This window comes from Electrophorus electricus, chromosome 5, assembly GCF_041902795.1.
Source record: "Electrophorus electricus isolate QZ-2024a chromosome 5, ASM4190279v1, whole genome shotgun sequence".
Taxonomy (NCBI): Eukaryota; Metazoa; Chordata; class Actinopteri; order Gymnotiformes; family Gymnotidae; genus Electrophorus; species Electrophorus electricus.
This window is the reverse complement of record NC_137501.1, coordinates 2,335,906-2,357,460: the sequence shown is the minus strand read 5'-3', so window position 1 is coordinate 2,357,460 and position 21,555 is coordinate 2,335,906. Positions and strand designations below refer to the sequence as shown.

General features: G+C 45.4%; 1 protein-coding gene across 8 annotated transcripts; it reads left to right on the top strand.

Moving 5' to 3' along the window:
* Nucleotides 1–274: 274 nt before the first annotated feature.
* cntrl (centriolin) lies at nt 275–21,527 on the top strand. 8 transcript variants are annotated; one of them, XM_081714965.1, is made up of 43 exons: nt 276–1,168; nt 1,343–1,470; nt 1,557–1,687; nt 1,802–1,943; nt 2,338–2,524; nt 2,616–2,809; nt 3,303–3,341; nt 3,705–3,824; nt 3,961–4,117; nt 4,456–4,565; nt 5,337–5,531; nt 7,138–7,291; nt 7,516–7,736; nt 7,835–8,011; nt 8,188–8,322; nt 8,404–8,549; nt 8,662–8,872; nt 10,163–10,315; nt 10,613–10,792; nt 10,905–11,012; nt 11,129–11,270; nt 11,362–11,504; nt 11,666–11,846; nt 12,060–12,358; nt 12,477–12,634; nt 13,124–13,274; nt 13,453–13,583; nt 13,664–13,804; nt 13,909–14,035; nt 14,542–14,706; nt 14,991–15,150; nt 17,216–17,331; nt 17,665–17,810; nt 17,975–18,132; nt 18,230–18,303; nt 18,407–18,595; nt 18,862–19,087; nt 19,367–19,560; nt 19,721–19,849; nt 19,998–20,201; nt 20,299–20,361; nt 20,486–20,665; nt 20,898–21,527. In XM_081714965.1, the coding sequence occupies exons 1-43, from the start codon at nt 991–993 to the stop codon at nt 20,946–20,948; spliced, it is 6,594 nt and encodes a 2,197-aa protein (XP_081571091.1). In that variant the 5' UTR covers nt 276–990; the 3' UTR covers nt 20,949–21,527. The 8 variants fall into 8 exon arrangements, with proteins under 8 accessions (XP_081571087.1, XP_081571086.1, XP_081571089.1 ...); XM_081714964.1 differs by having other exon boundaries at nt 8,659–8,872; XM_081714961.1 differs by having other exon boundaries at nt 275–1,168; nt 8,188–8,549.
* Nucleotides 21,528–21,555: the final 28 nt, after the last annotated feature.

Below are 21,555 nucleotides of genomic sequence, written 5' to 3'. Positions count from 1 at the left end.
ATTCTTACAATATACACTTATCTAGTATCTCACTGGTTCTCAGATGGCTTTAACCTCTTCTTCTAACATAAATTGAAAACGTGTGTATGTATATGTACGTGTGTGTGTGTTTAGTTAAAATTTGAATTTAAATTTTAATTAAACATTTTAATTTGAGATGTCATTTAGGCTAATGACCTGTAAATTTGTCCCTTGCGAATTTACGACAATTCTGAACCTTTGGACTTTCCATACACAAGATCACATGATCAAAACACTAGCCCGTGACCGCGAACTCTTTGGCTTCAAATTGTTTCTTTTGAAGGTGGTCCCTGTCATACTAAGACGTATGTTATATGCAGACGTTTTTAATACGTATTTAATGGAAATACCTTCTTATTTTCTGCGTTTATTTTTTTTAAACAAAAATGAATTTAGAACATCTCTAGTTAGCTTAATAGCTAACTAACCTAGCAAATCCGCGTCTGTATCGGTCACCATGGGAACGGGAAGGCAACCCTGCTTTATAAACAAAGCAGCTAGTGTTAGCTAACCTGGTTAGATCGCTATCCCACACCTGTTCGTAAAGTGGAGTGCAGCAGTAGCATGCTGGCTAGTTTAAGTTATCAAACTATTCAGTTTTTGCCATTATTCCATCACACTAATATTCCGGCAAGACAGACGAGAGCTAACCCAGCTAGCTAATTAGACAGCTAGCCAGCTCTAGCTTTCCATACCTATGCTAAGCTAAAGTATTAGCAATCGCGAATAGCCAACGATAAAATGATGATAGCAAAGCGTCGGGTAATTTAAAGATGATCATTTCCATGCCAAGATGCCAAGATGGTAATTTCGGTGTCTCGTAGGGTAGCTAACCCTAGCTAACTAACATAAGGTGCGCCGATTTTGTGTTATTAAATAGCAGACTGTAAAAAAAAAAAAAAGCATGGTGAGCTAGCTAGCTAAGGCAACGTTACCGAGCCCGGCGGTCGCTGTCTATACAGCCTCACCATGGAGAGCCAAAGAGCCCCCAGCAGAGACTGTAAGACGTCCCGCTCTCCGCTCGCTGGCCGCAGCAGGTGTTTAAGCTCAATGTTTATGAAGGCGGCCAGTCACTTGGACTTGACAGGAGACCGTGAAGGTGCAGATAACGATGCGCTCAGCGATCACGGCAAAGCAGCGCGTTACGGTTCGTTGCTTTGTTCACGCCGTCTGTTCAGATTGGTCTGTTCAGTCACCGCATGTATTTTCGGAAATGTTCCTTGCTTCAGTAATGCATAGTCTTGACATTAAAGAACTATCTTAGTATATCTGTATCATTGTAAAAACGTTGGTGTCGAATTAACCCACATTTGGTTTATAGATGAACGAAAACGCATGGGCACAAAATACATTACAGAAGATTCAATCAAGAAGTTGACTAAACAGGAGAATTTAAGCCTACTGCAGTCCTTAAATTTATCAAATACTCATGGAGATAAATGTCTCAGGGTAAGAATTATTCTCTGTGTCAGTCATAATCATTTGCTATGATATGAGGTAAGTAATGTTTCTTTTATTGTGCTTTTTTTACCTAGTATATAGAGAATTTGGACAAATGCAGTCGTCTCCAGGTTCTCAACCTCAATAACAACAGCATTGAAAAAATTGAGAAGCTGGAGAAACTTCTTAAATTGCATGAGCTGCACATTTCCAATAACAGAATACAGTAAGTGGTTATTCAGATTTTTATTTTTTGAATGAAGCATACATTCATGTGATTTGTGTATTATGTGTATTACTGAAAGCCAATGTAATTAAATGGTTATTTTCTACCATGTAGAAAAATTGAAGGGCTAGAGCACATGGTAAACCTTCAGATTCTAAATCTGGCCAACAACAACATTGAACAAGTGCCTCTCTGGTTAGCAAAAAAGCTCAGATCACTACAGATGCTGAACCTTCAGAACAACAAGATTTTTTCGGTTGGTTGGATTTCTACTATTTTGGTTTCTTTGTAACGTGCCTAGGCTACGTATCAGATATCTCTCACTGCCATGACATAATTTAGAATCATTTTGTTTTGGGTTGTATTTTGTTTAAGATTGGACTAGCTATATGATTGCTTCTCTTTCCTTGCTAACTTGTAAGTTGCAGTGGTAGCGCAGTGGTTGATGCCCTTGTCTAGTAATCGGAAGGTTGCTGGTTCAAGTCCTACCCCCACCAAGTTTCCACTGTTGGGCTCCTGAGCAAGGCCCTTAACCCTCAATTGCTCAAGTTGTACTCAGTCATAATTGTAAGTCGCTTTGGATAAAAGCGTCAGCTAAATGCTGTAAAATGTAAATGTATTTCACTTACACCATTCTTCACATTTTCTAGCTTCATGAGGTGGCTAAACTGAAGCTTCTACAAAACCTTACCGACCTCACATTAGTGGAGAATCCTGTATCCACCCTTGCTCATTACCGCCTCTTCATAGTTTTTCATCTAAGATCACTAGAGTCACTTGATGGTCAGCGAATCAGTGACTTTGAGCGAGAGCAAGCCCATCACCGCTTTCACACTGGTACAGAATCCCCTGCCAAACACCCTGCATTTTAGCGCCCAGAACATTAGTTTGATCTCTCTCACCTGAGCTGCTCCTCTTCGGCCAGCAGAGGAGATAGAGCGTCTGGAGGGAGAGCTGGAGCAGAGAGGGGCAGAGGTAGAGCAGTTGCAGCAGGAGAAGGCTGCAGCTCTGGAGGAACTGGAGAAGCAGGAAATGCTCCAACACAGCCTGAAGCAGCAGAGCAAGGAGCAACAGCGTCTGCAGGAGCAGCTTGAAAGGGAGTTGGACACCAAGTCTGAACTGGTGAGGACCCACTCACTCTGCCCTCCATAATGTGCTCATTGAATTGTGAGAGCGTATATGACGAATGTGACAATTTCTTTGTCCCCTCTTTCCTTTCTCTCCTTTTGACCTTTAGCCAGTTTACTCTTCAGTTATTTCTCTCTAGCCATCACTTCTATCAGCTATCCTAAAGGTAGCCTCAAACAGTAGAGTTCTTTTTTTCAGTGTTCTGTTATAAACTGAGCAGAGTCACTTTGATCCTACACACAAATATATTTCTCTCCATTGAAGCAGCATTGTGGCAATGATTGATGCTTAAGCAGTGATTGATGTTCATCTGAATATTGATCTGTTTACCTATCTGCATTTTGATCTGCCTATATTCCTTTGATGTTTTTTCTATTCTTTCCAGACATGCACAGTGTCTTATAAGGTGTCTACGTGTCTCTGCGTTACTCTTCTGTCTATATTTTCTGTTTCTGTCTGACTCTGCTCTTCCATACTGCATTCTCAGCCTTCATTACCTACTCTGCTTCTGGATTCTTTCTGCAAGGTATTCAGTTGTGCCTTGTCCATTTATGTTGAATAATATTGACCAGTGTCCTGTGTCCTTGTGAAGTGAAATGCACATTACTTTCTCCTGTGCTTCCAGGTGCTTACTTAAAGAGTGATGTTGATGGTATGGCACTGCCATATTCATAAGCATGTTCAAATAGTTTCTGCATGCCAATGTCACATCGTGAAAATGCTATTTGATAAATCACATACATAAAAATAACTTTACCAATTTAACATATGTTTTGCTTGCTGCCAACATTGAATTACCTTTTATGCTGCTTGTTTGCAGTGGAGTGTTTTGTGTTGAAGGTTGAAACCTGGAGTGTTGCATCTAAACTATGGCTGCTTCACTCTGCAGCTGAAACACAAGACCACAGAGCTGACCCGGGCTTGCCAGAAACAGTACGAGCTGGAGCAGGAGCTGGCATTCCACAAGATAGATGCGAAGTTTGAGCCGCTTCCATATTATCCAAGCTATGTAAGCTTCTCCATAACTGCCTTCACTGGTTTTAGAATAGTTCTGAGCTCACACCACACGATCTTTAAGCTTCCATGCATGTGCTGGCACCGCTGTTCTTTGTAAGCAGGTCTAACAGGTTTTCTCTTCGGTTTAGGAATTGGAGGAGGACAGCCTGCCAGCTGATAGTCCCTACATTGGAAAGGCCCGTCACAAAAGGAACATGCAGACCTCAGACACCACAGATGAGGGCAGAAGGGCTCTCCCACAGAGCAGTTCAGAAGAGGATGCGCCTGAGCATGCCCTGGAACGAGGTACCACTGCTCCCACGTCACACCAACTTACTGTTTAGTTCGCTGAGTGTGTACGTGTTGCCTTCTGCAGTATGTACCCCTGCAAGGAAGGAGAAATGTCAGAAAAATACTATAATAAATTTTTAAAATAAATAAATGAATAATGTTGATTCACATGTATGCTATAATTGTTAAAACCAGCATACAAATACACTGAAAATGCTGTTTCAAGCTTCTGTTACCAGATAATTATAGTGCATTAGCTTTACAATCATGTCAGTAGACTGGATAGCCTCTAGACTGTCCCATAAAGCTGGCCTGATGTGGTGGCTGATGAGTACTATCTGGTACGTTTGTAGCAGAGGAGCGCCTGCAGCAACTGCATACAGAAGCAGAGCGCACAGAGAGACAGATCCTGAAAGCCAGTGAGGAACTACACCGCATGGAGGAGGCAGCCTCTCAGAAAAGAGTGAGATGTCATTTTAATGAGTCATACTGTCTCCTCAGTAGCTGTCAAGGTGTAACGCAGCACGAATGGCAGGCAGACGCAAAAGCTGAAAAAAGCGAGATTCATTGAGGGCAAATCCAATATCAGGGTAAGAGCCAACACGAACAGGTCCAGGGAACATGATAAAGCAAAAGGATAAACAGACAGGCTAACAGAGAAAATCACAGAACACAAGCTAGAACAAACAATGCCAAAGCCAAACAGCAACAACATACAAACAACTATGTATAGCAAGCACAACAGAGACATATATTAACAATGACCAGCAAGCACAACAGAGACATATATTAACAATGACCAGCAAGCACAACAGAGACATATATTAACAATGACCAGCAAACTAAGACAGAAAACACAGGGTATATATACACAGACTAATGAGGGCTAACGAGAGGGAAACAAGGAACAGGTGATACAAATGAAAGGCGGGGAAACTCAAATGGGGAGAGGAGCAACAAAGAAGCAAAGCAACACAAAACCACGAGACTGGGTTACCACGGAGACAAGACGCTAGAAGGGGCCAGCCGTGACATAAGACTTTGAATGCTGGTCTTTTTTTCTCCTCTTATATGAGCGAAAATCAGCACTCCTCTATCACCTGCTCCTGTATTACAATTAACTGGAAAGCTCCCATACAGGTTTGTTTTTAATCCAAGCCTTAAGATAAGTTTGAGAAACCAGTCCATAGACCCTAGGCCATTCATAATGTGTCTATCGCATGATATCCTGCAGCTAGCAGAGGCAGAGAAGGAACATCTCAGGCAGCAGCTGTGTGGGAAGATCCAGAGTCTGGGCCATCTGCGACAGGAAGCCGAGGCCCTGGAGGAGACGCTGTGCGGGCAGAGTGCTGAGCTGGACCAGGCACAGGGGGAGCTGGAGCAGCTTCAGAGCTTACTGCGCACTCTGAAGCCCCAGGACCCCAGACATGTTAGTAACAGTCAGCGCTTCCACATCTCCGACTGTGCTGCCACTCAGTGACTTTTGTGCTATCAAGGAATATACGGGCAATGCAGTGCTAAAGATGCTAGTATGTCCTGCAAAGAAAGAATTTGTGTTCACAGATGCAAGACCCTCTAGTTTGTGTTTCCCTGTCTGTTTTTACATGGGTTCTTTAGTTTTCCTATAAAGTACATTTCTTCCAAACCAAAAAAAACCATCTCAGTAAATGCGTGAGGTTGCCCTGGTTCCATACTGACAACAAAGCTATTGCTTGGAAAACAACATGATTAGCATCCCTGTGGAATACATGGTCTGTTACAGGTGCTTAGTAAGGGCAATATCAAGTAAGCAGCAACCTCATAAAACTCAGTGCATGTCCCTTTAAGAAAATGGGAATCCTTTCTGGGGAATTTGGGTGGAGCCTAAAAAAGTTGCTCACTCTCTCTGCGCAGGGTATTGTGAACGCCCAGTCATAGGCAGTGATTGGTGGAGCTGAGAGTTTCCTGTGTTGATTCAAAGCAAAGACAAGCACAAGGGGTTGGGGGAGGACAGAGAACAGTGTGTTTTAGGTGGGGTGAAGTCCCAAGGAGGGGACAAGCCTGCAAGCCAAAGCTCGCTGGCCAAAAGTTTGCAGTATAGGAAATGAGCGAAGAGAGGCAGGAAATGCTGGAGCCCAGCACAAAGCCTGCCTGTACCAACTCTCGGGACAGTAACGGGGACGAGCAGGATTTATGGTGATGGGAAGCAAAGAACGACACTGTGTTAGTAAGTGCCATGCAAGGGAGGCGCACGGAACTCACTCTTCACATTCTTTTCTCGTGATTGAATTGCAGATCTTCATTTCTTACATTTTAGGTGAATTCATGTAGCTGAAATGAGATGTTTTCATAACATGTATAATGTTAGGTTAATATGTATAACATTTAATGTTTTCATAACATTTTCATAGCATGTGCATATATAACATGGTATATATATTTCATAATATGGTATGTTTATATATATATATATATAGCTCATGTCTATAGACTACATGAAAAAGTGTAACGTATGCTTGCTAGTTGTCGTTTAAAAATAACCACAGCAACTACATCATGTGATGGGCATGAAAAGATAACCCAGAAAGTTCTCTTATTTGTGTAACACAAAGTACAAAATAAAAGTTGTAGTGCTAATGTGAAAGTAATTGATGGGGAACAGGTTGGACGTAACTGATGGGGAAGTAAATGGAGTGTTGTTGTCTCAACATAAATGTAGTAGTGTGCATAATATGCCTGACACTGGCGATCTATCTTATTTGGGTGGTTTATATTTTTTAATATAATGTGTTAATGGTTAAAGTAAGATGCAGTTTTCATAGAATCATGCTGGTGTACTTTTTTTTGGGGGGGGGGGGGTTATCTATTTGTCGATGGGCTCATTCTTCCTTTTTATGAATCGCTGTCGATAATCATTAACTCCAAGAGACACGATTTTTATCCACCCGTTGGAGCTCCTTAAAGAGCGAAAAGCCTTGAGTTCGTAATGAGGTACTGAGGGCCTACACTAACCCCCTCCCCTGAGAATTAACCTCCTGTTCCCTACTCTCTCCCAGACTCATGTGAAGGCTCAGGTGGCCAGTAAGAGTCAACTGCTGGCCATCATGAGCAGGAAGCAACATGAGCTGGAGGGCCGCCTGGATGACATGCTCACTCGCATCACCAAGGAGACGCAGGAGATCAAAGACCTGGAACAGCAGCTCACAGATGGTGAGAGGCCAGGGAGGCGAATGGGAAAGCTTCATGTTTAGAATGTTGTTTGTAAGCTTATTTCTACAGTAAACTTGAAAATAAAAAACAAATAATTCTGGGAACATTAGCAATAATGGATATACTGCTCTTATATGTTGAAAATATTTCAAACGACAGTTTAGAAGCTCCTTGGATTGACAGTATGTAACAGGTTGGTTTTATTATTTTTGATCTCCTTCCAGGTCAGATAGCGGCTAACGAGGCCTTGAAGCGCGACCTAGAGGACATAATCTCGGGCCTGCAGGAGTACCTGCATGGGGTGAATGAGCAAGCTCGACGGGCCCGGTCTGACTGCCTGCGCCTCCAGAGAGCGAACAGCACCCTAGAGCGCCTCCTGCAGGACAAGGAGCAACAACTCGGCCAACTCCAGGAAGCTGCCCAGAACAGCGAAGCACGAAAGGAGGTGACGGAGGAGTGTTTCCGTAAGGGTTTGCTTGTTGAGCGTTTGTGCTGCACGACTTCCTGTGCTCAGCCGACGAGAACCAATATCGATTCGCACAGGAGTTGGTGCGGTGTCAGGAGGAGCTGGAGGCTTTGAGGAAGGAGAACTCGGGTCTGCGGAGGGCTCAGGGACGGGCCGGTGCCTACGAAGCCGAGCTGCAGGCTCAGCTGAGGGAGAAGGGCACGGAGGCCAGCAAACTGAGAGGGGAGATAGGCCGCCTGCACCGGCTCAGTGAGGTACGCACTGCCGTCGTAACGTGACCACCCTGCGTCTGCACCAAATCCATCTCTCAACACCTCTTTCACCCGCAATCGCCTTTAAAAAGTTGGATATTGGTATCTTGGAATGACCAGTTAGAATTGTAGCCCCGGCGCTGCTTAGGCCGCTTCCTGTCCTGCGCTGTTCCCTGCAGCTGGAGCACTCCGCGCTGCAGGCGGAGTTCCAAAAGGAGAGGCAGGCTAAGGAGAGCACACTGGCCCAGCTGCAGCTGGCTGCGGAAAGGGAGATGGGGAACAGCGAGCTTCTGCAGCAGCTAGCCACCCTGCAGGTGGGCTTCCCCCCCGCGCGGACGTCCGCTCAGGCTGCGGCCGGCTCGCGTCTCCCTCCTAACGTCTGTGTGTTACTCCAGAGGGAGAAAGGCGAACTAATGGATAAGGTGGAGGTCCTGCAGAATGACTTACGGCGGGTCAGGAGGGAGCTGCTGTGCCCTGATCAGGTGATCGAGCGCTTGGACGAGCTGAGGAGAACTATTGCTTCTGGCCCAGGAGTTTTAAGGTACGTGAGCACAGTATTAGAGAGAGCTGCAGTAGATGGACCACACTTGTGTCTACGGAATGAACTGCAGTCTGAATCGTTTGCTCACGGCTGCTGGTTGGGCTCCCAGCAGTACGGCAAGTGGGCCGGCAGATCCGCTGGGCGAGAGCGTGGCTGAACTGCAGGAGGAGCTGCATCGCGCTCTGGCCGCTGCACACAGGGACCGCGACGAGGCCCGGCACGCTCGAGACAGAATCGCACGGGAGGCAGCTTCCCTCAGAGAGAGGCTCAGGAACTACCAGAAGGAATACCAGAGTGTGTTTGCAGAGGCCGAGCATGCAAGGGTGAGTGGATCACTTCCGTTTTATTTCCACCTTTTGTGTGTGTGTGTGTGTGTGTGTGTGTGTGTGTGTGTGTGTGTGTGTGTGTGTGTAACCGCTCATCTGGGAATAATTCATCGACCAAATTTAACATTTTCAAATGGTGTTAAGTTGCCAGAGTTTTGTCTGTGTATTTTTGAGACAAAACATTTAGTGCTTATCCTAATCCTTATCCGAAGTGAGTGCTGTACACATTTCTGTATTACCCATGCGTGATTAAATTTTTTAGCAAGTCCTATTTGACTGATGTGTTGGAGGAGAGGACACAGAAGACTGTGTAGGATAGTGAATTCAGAAGCTGAGATGTCTTTGGGGCTAAATAAACTATAACAATGTGCTGGAATGATAGATGTTACATATATTGTTCCTGTGGGCTTTAATTAGTTAAAGCTGCAGTCAATAAGATTGAGAAGAGAGTGGAAAATTCAAACAAGAACTGCCAGGCCCCTCCCCCTCCCCCTCCATGCTCCACCTCTGCCTCCACCCCACAGAGGAGGCTGCACGTTGTAAAATGTGAACATTGCTGAACAAAAAACAAACAAATTAATCTATTAAAAAGTAATTTACAGAAATATCTATTTTGTACAAGAATTAGCACATATTTTAGTTCTTAGAAGTCATGAACAGTGCTAAACCAGTAAATCACCTATGAGAACATTTAATGTTACGGCACAAGCACACACAAATATCAGGAGAAACTATGACTGCCTGGGCACTTCACAAAGAGATTTTCAGCAACATCCAAATAAAACAACGCTAACCAGTAACCTAGCAAGACTGCAGCATCACAGTAAAATGAGAAATGCTCTTTTTTCCAAAAAAAAAAAAAAATCATGCTAGCCAACGTCTTCCACCTCTGAAAATGTTTATCCTTGTTTTATATTGGACTCTGTCTAACTTTTTAACTTGCTTTTCTTCATTTGTCAACTTCTGTTTAAATTGTTTTTCTAGTGTAAGCAAAAGAAGAAAAGAAAACATGGGCAGTTTTTCACTGACGGTGGTTGTTTAACCACTGCTTTTGTGGATGTCCTGAGTGAGAGCAAGCACTACACTAGCAGAGATTGCCGCTGTCAGACACTCCTCCTGGCTCTGATTGCTTGTTTTGTCACTGTGGATTCTTGCAAATGTCATTAGAAGCATTAGGTGCAGCTAGAAGAGTCTGAACTGGCAGGACATAGTGTCATGTTATTTTTATACGAGTTACCTACCACTACTTTAACTATGATGCCTCAGCTAATTGCTGGTCACCATCAGGTTACAAAGAAGCATGAGGAGGCGGAGCTTATCCGCCTGAGGGAGGGGATGCAGGAGCAGCAGGAGCAGCAGTACCTGGTGCTGCAGCGTCTTCAGGAGACCGAGAGTGAGAGAGACCGTCTCCTCACTGAGCTGGTGGAGCAGGACAAACAGGTGTGTGTGTGGGTGTGAGTGTGTGGGTGTGAGTGTGTGTGAGTGTGAGTGTGTGTGTGTGAGTGTGTGTGTGTGTGTGTGTGTGTGTGTGTGTGTGTGTGTGTGTGTGTGTGTGAGCGGGTGTGGGTGAAGAAGCTTCTTATTTTTGAAGTGAAGTACAAAAAGTACATATGAGACTTATGAGAAAAAATGCTCATACCTAAATGACTAGTCCTTGTTGAAGATCTGCCCATTTTATTTCTATTATTATTGCTCAGCATTGTCTGTCTGTCTGTCTGCATGCGTATGTGTGTGTAGTTAAAGGCAGAGGAGACTCAAACACAGGAGCAGCTGCAGTCAATGGATCTGGAGTTACAGGAGCTCAGGAGGTCCTTCACTGCCAGTGACCTAAGGGCCGCTGATCAGCTCAAGGCTGCCAAGCACCAGCTCCGCTCCCTCCACAGTACCGTGCAGAAGATTGGCCAGGAGAGGGCAGAGGTACCGGCGGCCAGCGACTGACGAATCACTTCAGTCCCTTTACGTGCCTGTCCCTGTTGTAAAAGGACTTGCATACTGACAAGCTCACCGGTGACCACGTTTGTGTGTGTAGGATGCACACGAGCTTGAAGAATCCCAGATGCAGGCCGCTGAAGCCATGCGAGAGCTAACCAAGGCCGAGAGAGAGATCCAAGCGCTGCAGGAACTGCTTCAAGCCAGGGTAACACAACCACTCACCAGCCAAGTCACTCCGCTCTGCTTATTTAAGTGAGAACGCATCTCAGTTTATTTGCTCCCCATTAACATCTGTGTGTTAACCTGTGTTTTGTGTTGTAGGTTAATGTGATAAACGGGGACAGCCACAGTGTTCCACATTCCAGTGTTCACCAGATGGAATTAGCTGGACTGAACCGAGCTCTGAAAAGGCAGCAGGCCCAGACCAAACGGCTCCGGGACCAGCTAGCCCAAGCCAAAGAGGGTAACCGTCTGCATTAGCAAAATCTCGCATGGCCCATTGCCCGTCTAAGAACAGCCTGTTTTATTCCCGTTTCCGTTCCTCATGCGTGTAGACAACAGTGAAAACCTGGAGGAGCTGCTTGAGGAGATAGAAGCCCTTAGGGGTACACTGCTTCAGCACAGCAATTACCTGTCCAGGTGTAGCGAAGTGCCACGCAGCAGAGGCTACTGGTACTATGTGCCGCCATACCAAAACGTAAGCTATGTAGCCAGCTTTAAAGCTAGCAGCCTACACAGACACACAGATTTACCTGTGTGAATTATCAAACCAATCTTTCTCAGCAGTATATTCAGCACCAGTTTCCGCTGAAGGCTTAACGTCTTAGGCTGATGCGATGTGCTGTGGTTGCCTTGCAGCCGCCCAGCCTGGGCTCTCAGGGAACACAGGACTCCGGACTGGGCTCCCAGCCACCCCCATCCACCGACAAAGTCCCTCATTCCAGAGGCAGACAGCACAAAGAGACAAGACCTCATTCCAGCACAGGATACTGGGTCTACCCAGCAAATCCGCACGACTCGCAGGCTCACGTAGAAAGAGGTGACACACACGTAACATTCACTGTAAACTCGGTTAAGTTTTTCAGAAATGGTCTCAGTTCCTTAGGCTTGCTTCAGATGTCAAAGACTAGATCGTTTCCATGTATATAAGACTTAGATGTTAACCACTGATCATAGTGATGAATGAATGCTTTTGATGAATAAATCTGGTTCACATTAAAATAGTTAATCCACTATTCCTCTGCCCTTCCAGAGCCTCCGTATGGGGACAGTTATGGGGAGAGCGATGAAGACGGTGATGGAGGCACCCATTTCACTCCTCCGCCAGGCTCGGTTATCTATACCATGCCACCTGACGGCACGCCTCTCCCCCAGGGCACAGTCATCTACGCGCCCCCCCTGCCTGGCCTGTCTGTAGTCCCGGGTGCGGTGTTCTACGGCCCTCCTCCAGAAGGGGCTAGGCTCGTGTACGGTCCTCCTCCCAGCAGCTGGGCCATTCCTCTGATACCCACTGGGACTCTGCTCTGCAACATGCCAGGCCATCAGGATACGGTGAGCCGCGTATAGATGAATTTGAAAGTGTCGGCCTCGTGATCTTCTAAGCTGCCAGTGTTGCACTTTAATGTCCTGAGGTTTGGCGGAAATGGCGACGGTGGTTTCTGTCCAACAGGAACGCTCTCTGCGTGAGGCAGAGCAGACTTTAAGGGAGCAGCAGTCTGGTCGAGTGGTCAGCGAGCAAGACCTGCTCAGGCTGGAGGAACAGAGATCAGAGCTGCAGTTGGAGCTTAAAAAGCTACAGCGTGCCGTGAGCCAGCTGCGCCACCACAGGTTATTAAGACCAGCTGCTCTCACCCTGCGCAGAACCCTCACTCTTACTCTCACCCTGCACAGTACACCTATTCTCACCCTGCACGATACTCTAATTCCTACTCTCACTCTACACAATACTCCTGCTGTCAGCCTGTGTGATGCACTTATCTCCTCTCTTTACACAGTACTCTGACACCTGCTGTTACCCTTCAGAGGATTCACACCTGCTCTCAGCCTAGACAATTACACATGATCTCAGTCTACAAAATAGCTCCTTTATCCCCTGTTTAACCTACTCTCTACCTACACAATACATCTAGCCGCTGCTCACTTGTGATTTGTGGAAGATCTCCAAATCAACATGCTCCCGTCTACAAAAACCTGTTTAATTTGAGTGAAACTCACTAAAATATCATTCTCCCTCCATAACACTGTGTTCCTTACGAATTAAGGCCCTTTAATGCCTGTGCGAGCTTCACTTTGGCTGGGGGCTTTTCCTGGTTTCAGGAAGCTGTTGGAGAGTCCGGTAAGCCAGACTGAGGAGGAGCAGGACGTGGCGTGTCTGGAAAAGACTCTGCAGAAACGCAAGGTCCAGCTACGAGAAGCAGACCACCTGCTGCTGGAGCTCGAGGCAGCCCTGAAGGACACCACAGCAAAGGTGTGGCACCGCCACCCAGTGCTGGGTTCCCACGGAAGTGTTCACCTCTCTAGTTTTTATGTGTGCTTTCAGTATGTTTAGACAGTGACGTATGAAGTCACACAACAATATACTGGCCAGAGGTTTAAAATGCTAATGTAGAATATTGATGGGTGTGTACGTGCATTTGTGTATGTAGTACAAAGAGAGTCTAGAACGCCAAAGTCAAACCGAGCAGCGGTTAGAGGAGACACAGCGTGAACTGGAGGTGACAGAACAGAAGACGCGAGACAGTGCCAAACACCTAGTAGAAGCCAAGCAACATCTCCGGTACCACTATGCACATGTGCACACCAACTGTTTCTTTAGTCTCAGAATTGCATGCATTAATGTACAATGCTTTCTCTCAGAGATCTGCAAGAAGGGGTTAAGGAGCAGCAGAGATGTAAACAGGACCAGGAAAAGACTCTACAACAGATAGAAAAACGAATTGCAGCTCGAGACGCAGAGTTCCAAGAAGTAAACAGAAAGCTGAAGAGAGCATCCTCTAAGTAAGGGGCTTCTCTAATGCAACATGATAGTTGCTCTGTAGAGGACCTTCCTAAAGGTTTCTTGGCCTTCATCTTACCGTGACTGTTGTCTGTTTGGTGTCCAGGTTGGAGGACTTGGAGAAAGAGCTGATACGGACTCAGAGCCGGGAAGAACAGCTCCTTAAGAGCTGCAGAGATTCAGAGGAACTTCAGCATCAGCACAAGAAAGAGCTGGAACAGCTCAACACCCAAGTAATATTAATAGCCCGACTCTTTGTTGAATCAGTCATAGAGTGCAGTGAAGTGAAAAAGGATCAAAATGATGTGTAATTATAAAAATTATGGCTAATGTAACTTTTTGTACAGTAAAGCGGACTGTGTAATTTATGAACTCCTTTGACTTTTTAATCGCCATGTTCTGCCATAGCATCTTTGTAGTGCTTCCAACAAGTTCTAGTATTGATTACCTTGGCTATAGTGACTCAAAGGACCCAGTTTGAAACAAATGATCCTTAACAAACCCAAACCTACAAAGGGACATTATTAAAATACAGTCTTACAACCAATATTTTTGCAATGATCATATTTTAATATTCACCTCCCTAGTCTAATTGAAAATTGTTTACTGAACATGAACACCTCAACTCACAGAAAATACAACCAATAACTTGTGGGTATCAAACAATATTCCATAAAAAACAACAGTGAATTATTTTCCCAAAAAACAATATTTTCCCTGCTCCTGCGTGTGTGTGTAGACGCTGCTCCAGAAGGAGGAGCTGACTCTGCTGGGCAGGAAACTGGAGCAGTGGCGTGAGGAGGAGGCGGTGGTGAGGGCCCGCGTGGAACAGGAGCGGCAGGACCTGGCAGACGTGCTTGGGCACGGGGAGGAGGAGGCGCACAGCTTGCGGCAGCGCGTCCAGGTCTGCACTCACGCTAGCAGCTGGCCCAATCAAATATGCTAACGTTAACGATGATAACCGAGGATTAAAGGGCAACGAGTGGTATTGTTATGAATTATTTCCTTATGCACCAAGCTGTTTCAGCGAGGATACCATTTTTGTTTGTTTGTATTTATTTATTTATTTATTTTTCAGGCAGGGAAGCTGTACGTTCATAAATGTCAGTAGTGTATTTGTGCATATGTGTTTGTAAGTGCTTGTGTGCATGCATGTGTACATGCGTGCGTGTGTGTGTGTGTGTGTAGGAGCTGCACGCAGACATCCAGGCTCTGGCTGTGCAGAAGGGAGAGATGGACTCTCAGCTCTCGGAGAGGAAGAGCAGATTGGCTCAGTGTAAGAAGGAGGAGCAACAGGCGAGAAAGAAGGCGCAGGATCTGCTTGCCATCGTCAGCAAGCACAGAGCAGGTAAATCCACACCACCGCATTTCTGCATGCGAATCAAGACGCTGTGGAATGGCATGTCTCAGGAATTAATCAAGAGAGGAATGCCTTTAGCAGTTCTGCATAACGCACTACGCCACCTCTTTAATAACCTTCAATACTGAGTCAGCACAAGAGCAGCAGTTCGCATAGTGGATCTTTGGTTTATTGTAGAACAGGAGGTTGATGCATGCTACTTAATTCTGCTGGAAAAAAGATTAGAATCATGTGTCCCAAATATAAACGATCATCATATATAAATATAGTTATACTTCTGAATAATGGAAAATGAATGAAGGCGAAAGCACTGCACAAATGTAGCAACTTGATCACCTAGATATTTATTAGAAATTTCACACATTCCTGTCACATTAACTTTGGCCAGTTTGTCTTTTGCAATAAGAATAGACCAGAAGCCATTAGAGCTGCCTGCACAGCTGAAAAAAAAAATTTAAATCAAAAAATTAAATTAAATTAAATCTAATTCAGTGAGAGGAGCATTGGGATTTGCACGACAGTGTTTCTACCAGTATAGTCTGGTGTGTGTGCGTGAGCCATGAGGCTTCGTTTGTGAAGAAATACTCTCTTAAACCATGAGAGTCCCTTGAGTCTTCAAGACTGCCTGTTCTGTGCCCTTCTTCTTCGGCCAGCAACTCTGACAGGCACGAATGTCGTGAATGCACACTGCCAGCTTTTGTTATGTGAATACAGCAGGATATTGAGTGGTTAGACAGATAGGAACAGAATAAGAGGAATCACTCACAGGAACTAGACTGCTCAGGAATGAAGAAGATAAGGGAGGCAAAACCTAGTTTCAGTACATTCTTTGTGAGGAGGAACAATGTATCTAAAATGTTATGACTACCCCACAGAGAAATTGTCAAGCAAGTGTCTCATAGTTGCAGAGACACAGGCTGTGATTTGTGAAAAAAGACTGCCTTCAGACCTTGAAATGTAAGACTGAAGAAACAGGGAAAAGTAGTTTGGATCCAGATACAGAAATCTCAGCATCTACTAGAAAAACGCAGTCCCAGCCCGCAGGGAGTACAGAGACAAAAGGGCTGTGATCTGTAACATTTTTTGAATTGAGGCTTGGCAGTTTAATTCCCACTCATCGAGCAGCCACCTCATTCAGACTACCATCTTCAGTGGGGGAACAGGAAGAAGAGACAGGGTGTGAAACAGCATTGGGAGGAAACTGGGAAACCCAGTGGTCAAGCTGTGGCAAAGGGAGTTTTGTGGGGTTTTGGCCTGTCCTTGAACTCGCTTGCTGTTTTTCTTTCTTTCAACAAAGACAGTAATAAGGTTTTTAAGTGTAGCAAAAATAGCAGGTCCAAAATTAAGAGCGGGAACAGAGCCCCGTGAAGACAGCAGTAGCTACAAAATCATTGAAAGGAGGTGAGTAAATGGTCCCATATTTTAAGTATTCCACAATAAGTCAAATGTCAACGAAATGGCAACAATTTACAACAGAGAATCACTTAACTCAGGAGGAAGATCCCAAAATGCTATAGGACTTGAATAAAAGACACTGCACAAGTCTGATCTGGAAAATCTGACTCTAATAGAAAACAAGTTCAACAATTATTAGGGCAATGAACAAACAATGAATATTACAAAAGTGCCTTAGATCATAACCTAATCAGAGGACATTCATAAATCAGAGCTGATAATGGCTTTTATGCTCATTTACAATCATAAAGAACCTCAGATATCCAGGGTGATTAACATGAATATTAGTGGTCTGTTGTCTTCATGACATGTATGTATGACATGTAATGTTTCTCTGACATTAAAACATTTATTATTTGACATTACATTATACTTTAATTTTTTCACACTTCATGTAATATGATGGCACAGGACGTCTGAATTAAATCAGTAATTTGTTTGGGGCCAAATATCGACTGTGGCACACAGGATTAAGGATTAACAGTGATGGTATTACCTTAGGTTACTTGAAAATTCATGCATGAGTCACGAGTTCTAACAGGTAGCTGTGGCTGTTTAGCTGTTTTCAGGTGTTTGTCTGTATTCTCTGGGTGTACAGAGCTGAAGCACGTTTTGGAGATGATCCAGCTGGAGAATGGGAACCTGGAGGGAGTGAAGGTTCAGCACCGCCACAAACTGGACCAGCTGGAGAAGAGCCAGGAAACTCTGCTGCAAGTGAGAATTACAAACGAAACCAGGGCAGGGCATTTGTGTAGTGTGTGTTTGTGGCAACATTTAGCATAGCCCATTTCACACCCTGGTGTTCTACCCTTCAAGTGGGTCTTCATACAGAAAAGGAACGCACATTTATGTCATTAAAGTACAGAATAATAGTGTTGTGCTGATTTCCACTCTTTACAGACATTTACTGATTGCCACAACTAATACATATTTATTTAAATTCAGCATATTGTAGTTTAGTGGTTTTAAAACAAACCCACACACACCATTTATATTTCTGAACCTCTTAAGTCAGACTTTTATCTTGGCTGGGGGTGTGGCTGGCAGGCACAGGTGGAGCTGCAGGCGGTCCAGGTGGAGCTGGAGCAGCAGACGGCGCTCCGGGAGCAGCAGGCCGACACGGCGGCCGCCCAGAGGAGCAACCTGCTGGAGCAGTGCGCCGGCCTGGAGGCCCGCCGCGCGCTCGCGCAGCGGTAGGAAAGCCCCGCCCGTCCTCTCCCGGCGCTCACGTCCAGCCATGCCGCTGTTTTCACTTCCTTTTCCTGCTGCCGCAAAGATTTAATACTGATCCTGGGCGGTGTTTTGAGCTTTCTGGGGGGTGTTGAAGGACTTTAAGCATTGCTGCCTGGTTTGGCAGGAGTCTGGAGGAAGCAGAGGGAGGGGTCCAGGCAGCAGAGGCGGAGCTACTAAAGCTGCAGGAGGAGGTGACCAAGCTGAAACGGGAGCACAGACACGCCAGAAATATCCGAGAAGAGATAAACAGAGATGTCGCCAAAGTCCAGCAACAGCTAACGGGTACAAGCCAGCATCAGCGTCAGACCGTTCACCTTATTTGATCACCGCTGGGTGTTAAAATAAGATTGCGTGACTTTGTTTTTGCTTTTAACTCCAGAGGAGTCTGAGGAGTTGAACAACCTGAAAGAAAACGTTGCGCACTCACAGCTGCAGCTAGAAAAGATTAGAAAGGTACATCCTAATATGCGTCTTGATTTATGAGTTACGCTTCCTCTGTGAGTTATTTTTTATTCATGTTCAGACGGACTTCATCATTCGGCTTTATCGTGTTCAGGAGGTGGAGGGCGCTCAGCGAGAGTGGGACGGTCTAATAAAGCTCCAGCAAGAGCAGAAGGCTCAGCTGCAGGCGAGGACAGAAAAGATCCAGAAGAGGCAGCAGAGAGCAGACAGACTGCAGCGGCAGCTGAACGAACTGGAGGCAGCCGTGACCCAGAAGCAGGTCCAGCTCGAGCAGCAGGAAGAGGTGAGTTGTCTGGTTCTGCTATGCTGAGCTCTGCTGTGAAATAGCTATCCATTATGATTTATGGTATTATGCATTCAATAAAGAACTTGAAATACAACACAAAGAACCAGTCTAACAGGATTATATAGATATAGGTATGATGTATCTATGTTATGCACTCCTTTTTCAGTTTTGTTTTAGTAATTGTGAGCAGGAGGGCTGGATACAGTGTGTAAGACGAACGTCTGTCTAATGGCAAAAGTGAACTCAAAGTTTACTGTGTCTAGCATATGAAGACTCAACAGCGACAAAGCATCGAGCTGGAAGAGTTGCACAGACGGCAGCAGCAAAAGCTGCAAACCCAGCTTCAGTCACTAGAGGGCGCATTGGCGCAGCGTGTAGCAAAAATGGAGCAGGCGACAGCCGCTGTGGAAGACCTGGAGGAAAAGAAGCACTTTCTGCAGGCTGAACATGAGCACTGTTCTGTGCTGCAGGACAGAGTAGCAGGGCTGGGTGAGTTTGGAACACAGACTGATACTCATCCTTTATGATCGATTTAGTATATAGGTATGCTATCACCTGCTTGATCAACTTCAGTGCAAGCAAATTTTCAGAGATGGTGTTCTAAAATTACTGCGCACATCGTCACAGAACAACAGCATGTATGCATGCAATTTTCAATTGAATGTATGTACGTAATTTGCAACACAACATATCATACATTCCCCTCAGAATCCCTACTCGCAGCAGTGACCGTCTGGTCCTGAAGGTCAGATGTTTTTGTGTCTGTAGAGGAGGAGCTGGCTGTGAGGGAGGCCAGGCTAAGGGCCAGCACTGAGGAGCAGAGGGAGGTGAGGCGAGAGCTGGAGGCCTGCCGCTTGGAGTTCCAGCATCTTCAAGAGACCTTGGCCACAGAGAGGAGGCGCAGAGAGGCCCTCAAAAGCCGCAGTCTCACAGACAGAGACAAACTGCTGCAGGCTGAGAAAGTAAGACACTGATGTTTCCTTCCTTAACTGTCACCTTTAACTAGCACTGGGTAAAACTTTTTGGTCAATTTTTAGAGTTAATCTCTTATTGTGCAGTGAGTGAGAGCGTGCGCATGCACACGCGCGCATGTGTATACGCCTCTGTGTCTGTGCTTATCAGGAGCGAGAAAGGCTGCAGAAGGAGCTGGAGGTAGTGGATCAGGCAGCTCAAGAAAACCATGAGAGATCCAGACACCTGCAGCATGAGCTCAGTTCTGCCTCCCAGGAGCTGCTCTGCCTCAAACACAAGGTACCCTAATCACAGCCCCAAGCAAAGTGGAGACTTATGGGATGTGTGCAAGACTGCCTCAACTGGAGCTAGTTAAATATGCTCAGTGACTACGGGCAGTAGGTAAATATGATGGAAGGAGGTCTGTGATGTCTGTTTGGCTCTTCAGCTACAGAGCCATGGAGAGAGGTGCGCTCACCAGCGCGAGATCAAGGACACCATACACTCTCTGAGGGCCGAGATCGAAGCCGAGCTGGACAGCAGCATGACGGAGCTGGTGTTGCAGCCCACGGCCTCCTCAGACACAGAGAGCCTCAAGGAGAACCAGCCCATATCTGCACTGACTGTGGGGAAAGCAGCCTACAACACCAACGTATGAGTTTTACTGAGATCAGCCCCCCCCACTGATTGTTAAAGGATGATTGATCGAGTGCAAGTTTCCATGTGTTTTTTCTCTTTCCTGCATGCAGGATGAACAGTGGCGAGGAGAAGTACTGAGAGAGAGATTGAGGCAGCATGAAGATCATCTGAAGGTACATTTTTCCATGTGTTTTAGTCAGCCACCTTTCACAAGAAGCATAACATAAGACAAGAGACTTTTAAAGGAGCTTAAAACAAGCCATTAACTGCTTTTTTCACCACTTTTCCTCACTTCAGGCCCAGCTGCGCAGATCCATGTTCTCCCAGCAGGAGACGCTGAGTCTGCGTAGGCAGCAGACAGAGGGCAGCATCCAGGGCCTACGTCAACGAGTGGACAAGCTGGACCAGCTCTTGGGCAAATCCAGCCATGGTTCCTCCTACCTGAGTGATTCTGAAAACCTCTATAAATACAGCTGTGTGAGTGAACATTTGATATGTAGAAGTCCTACCCATTTGGAAGTGCCTCATATGACTATTGCTTACACTCTAAACAATGTCTTCAGTGCACTAAGTGCATGAAAACACAACCAGACCTGAACCCAAAAATGGGAAATAGTCTGTTTTGACTGTTTAAAGCCATTATGTGTGTTTGGTATCTTTTTCCTTTTACAGGAAAGTATAAGCTTAAATGGCTTGTATCATTTTTCAGTCAGATAGTGAGACCTCGACGCACCCGAGGAGCAGAGAGGGTTCCTGTTAGGCTGGACCACTACGTTGCTGAGAAAGACCGAGCACACATTCTGAGCCAAATACACTGAGGTCATCCACAGCAAAAGGGAGCCCACGCCCACGTCCCACTGTGAAGCCCTGCGGCTGAGTGCCGCTCCACACTGAGTGAAGGACAATGCTTCCTGAAGCCCTCCAACAGAGATCATCTGAGCTTATGCATCTCCTGTCCACAAATAAAAAAGTGTAAAACACAAGGTGAAAAAAGTATTAAGGTTTTTAGCCACTCAGTGCCATAAGGACAGGCCAAGGTTCTCTTTATTATTTTACATATTCTAGACTTTTTCCATTAAAAAATTTTTTTTTTAGCAAATAAAATGCTGTGCCTCAATGCTATGCTACATGCTGCATATCTAAAACATTTACTCTGCAAAATGCAGTCAAGATATTATAACTGAAATAGGGCTGTATAGAATTGCCTTTTTAAACTATTTTGTATATTTTTTTAACTATTTCTACATCCAAGTAATATATTTATTAAAGCACTTAAAACTTTGTGTATTCAGTGCATCATTTAATACTATTACGTGCAATAAAAAACATTCTGCATGGATTTCCGTCCTCCCCCTCAGTTCTTATTG

Excerpts from the sequence above, each read along its gene's own strand:
- cntrl (XM_081714960.1), top strand. The coding sequence starts at position 991 with ATGGAGAGCCAAAGAGCCCCCAGCAGAGACTGTAAGACGTCCCGCTCT. Across the intron at positions 4,118-4,455 it reads TGAGCATGCCCTGGAACGAG|CAGAGGAGCGCCTGCAGCAA; the intron begins GTACCACTGCTC and ends GTACGTTTGTAG. Across the intron at positions 20,202-20,298 it reads AAGCAGCCTACAACACCAAC|GATGAACAGTGGCGAGGAGA; the intron begins GTATGAGTTTTA and ends TCCTGCATGCAG.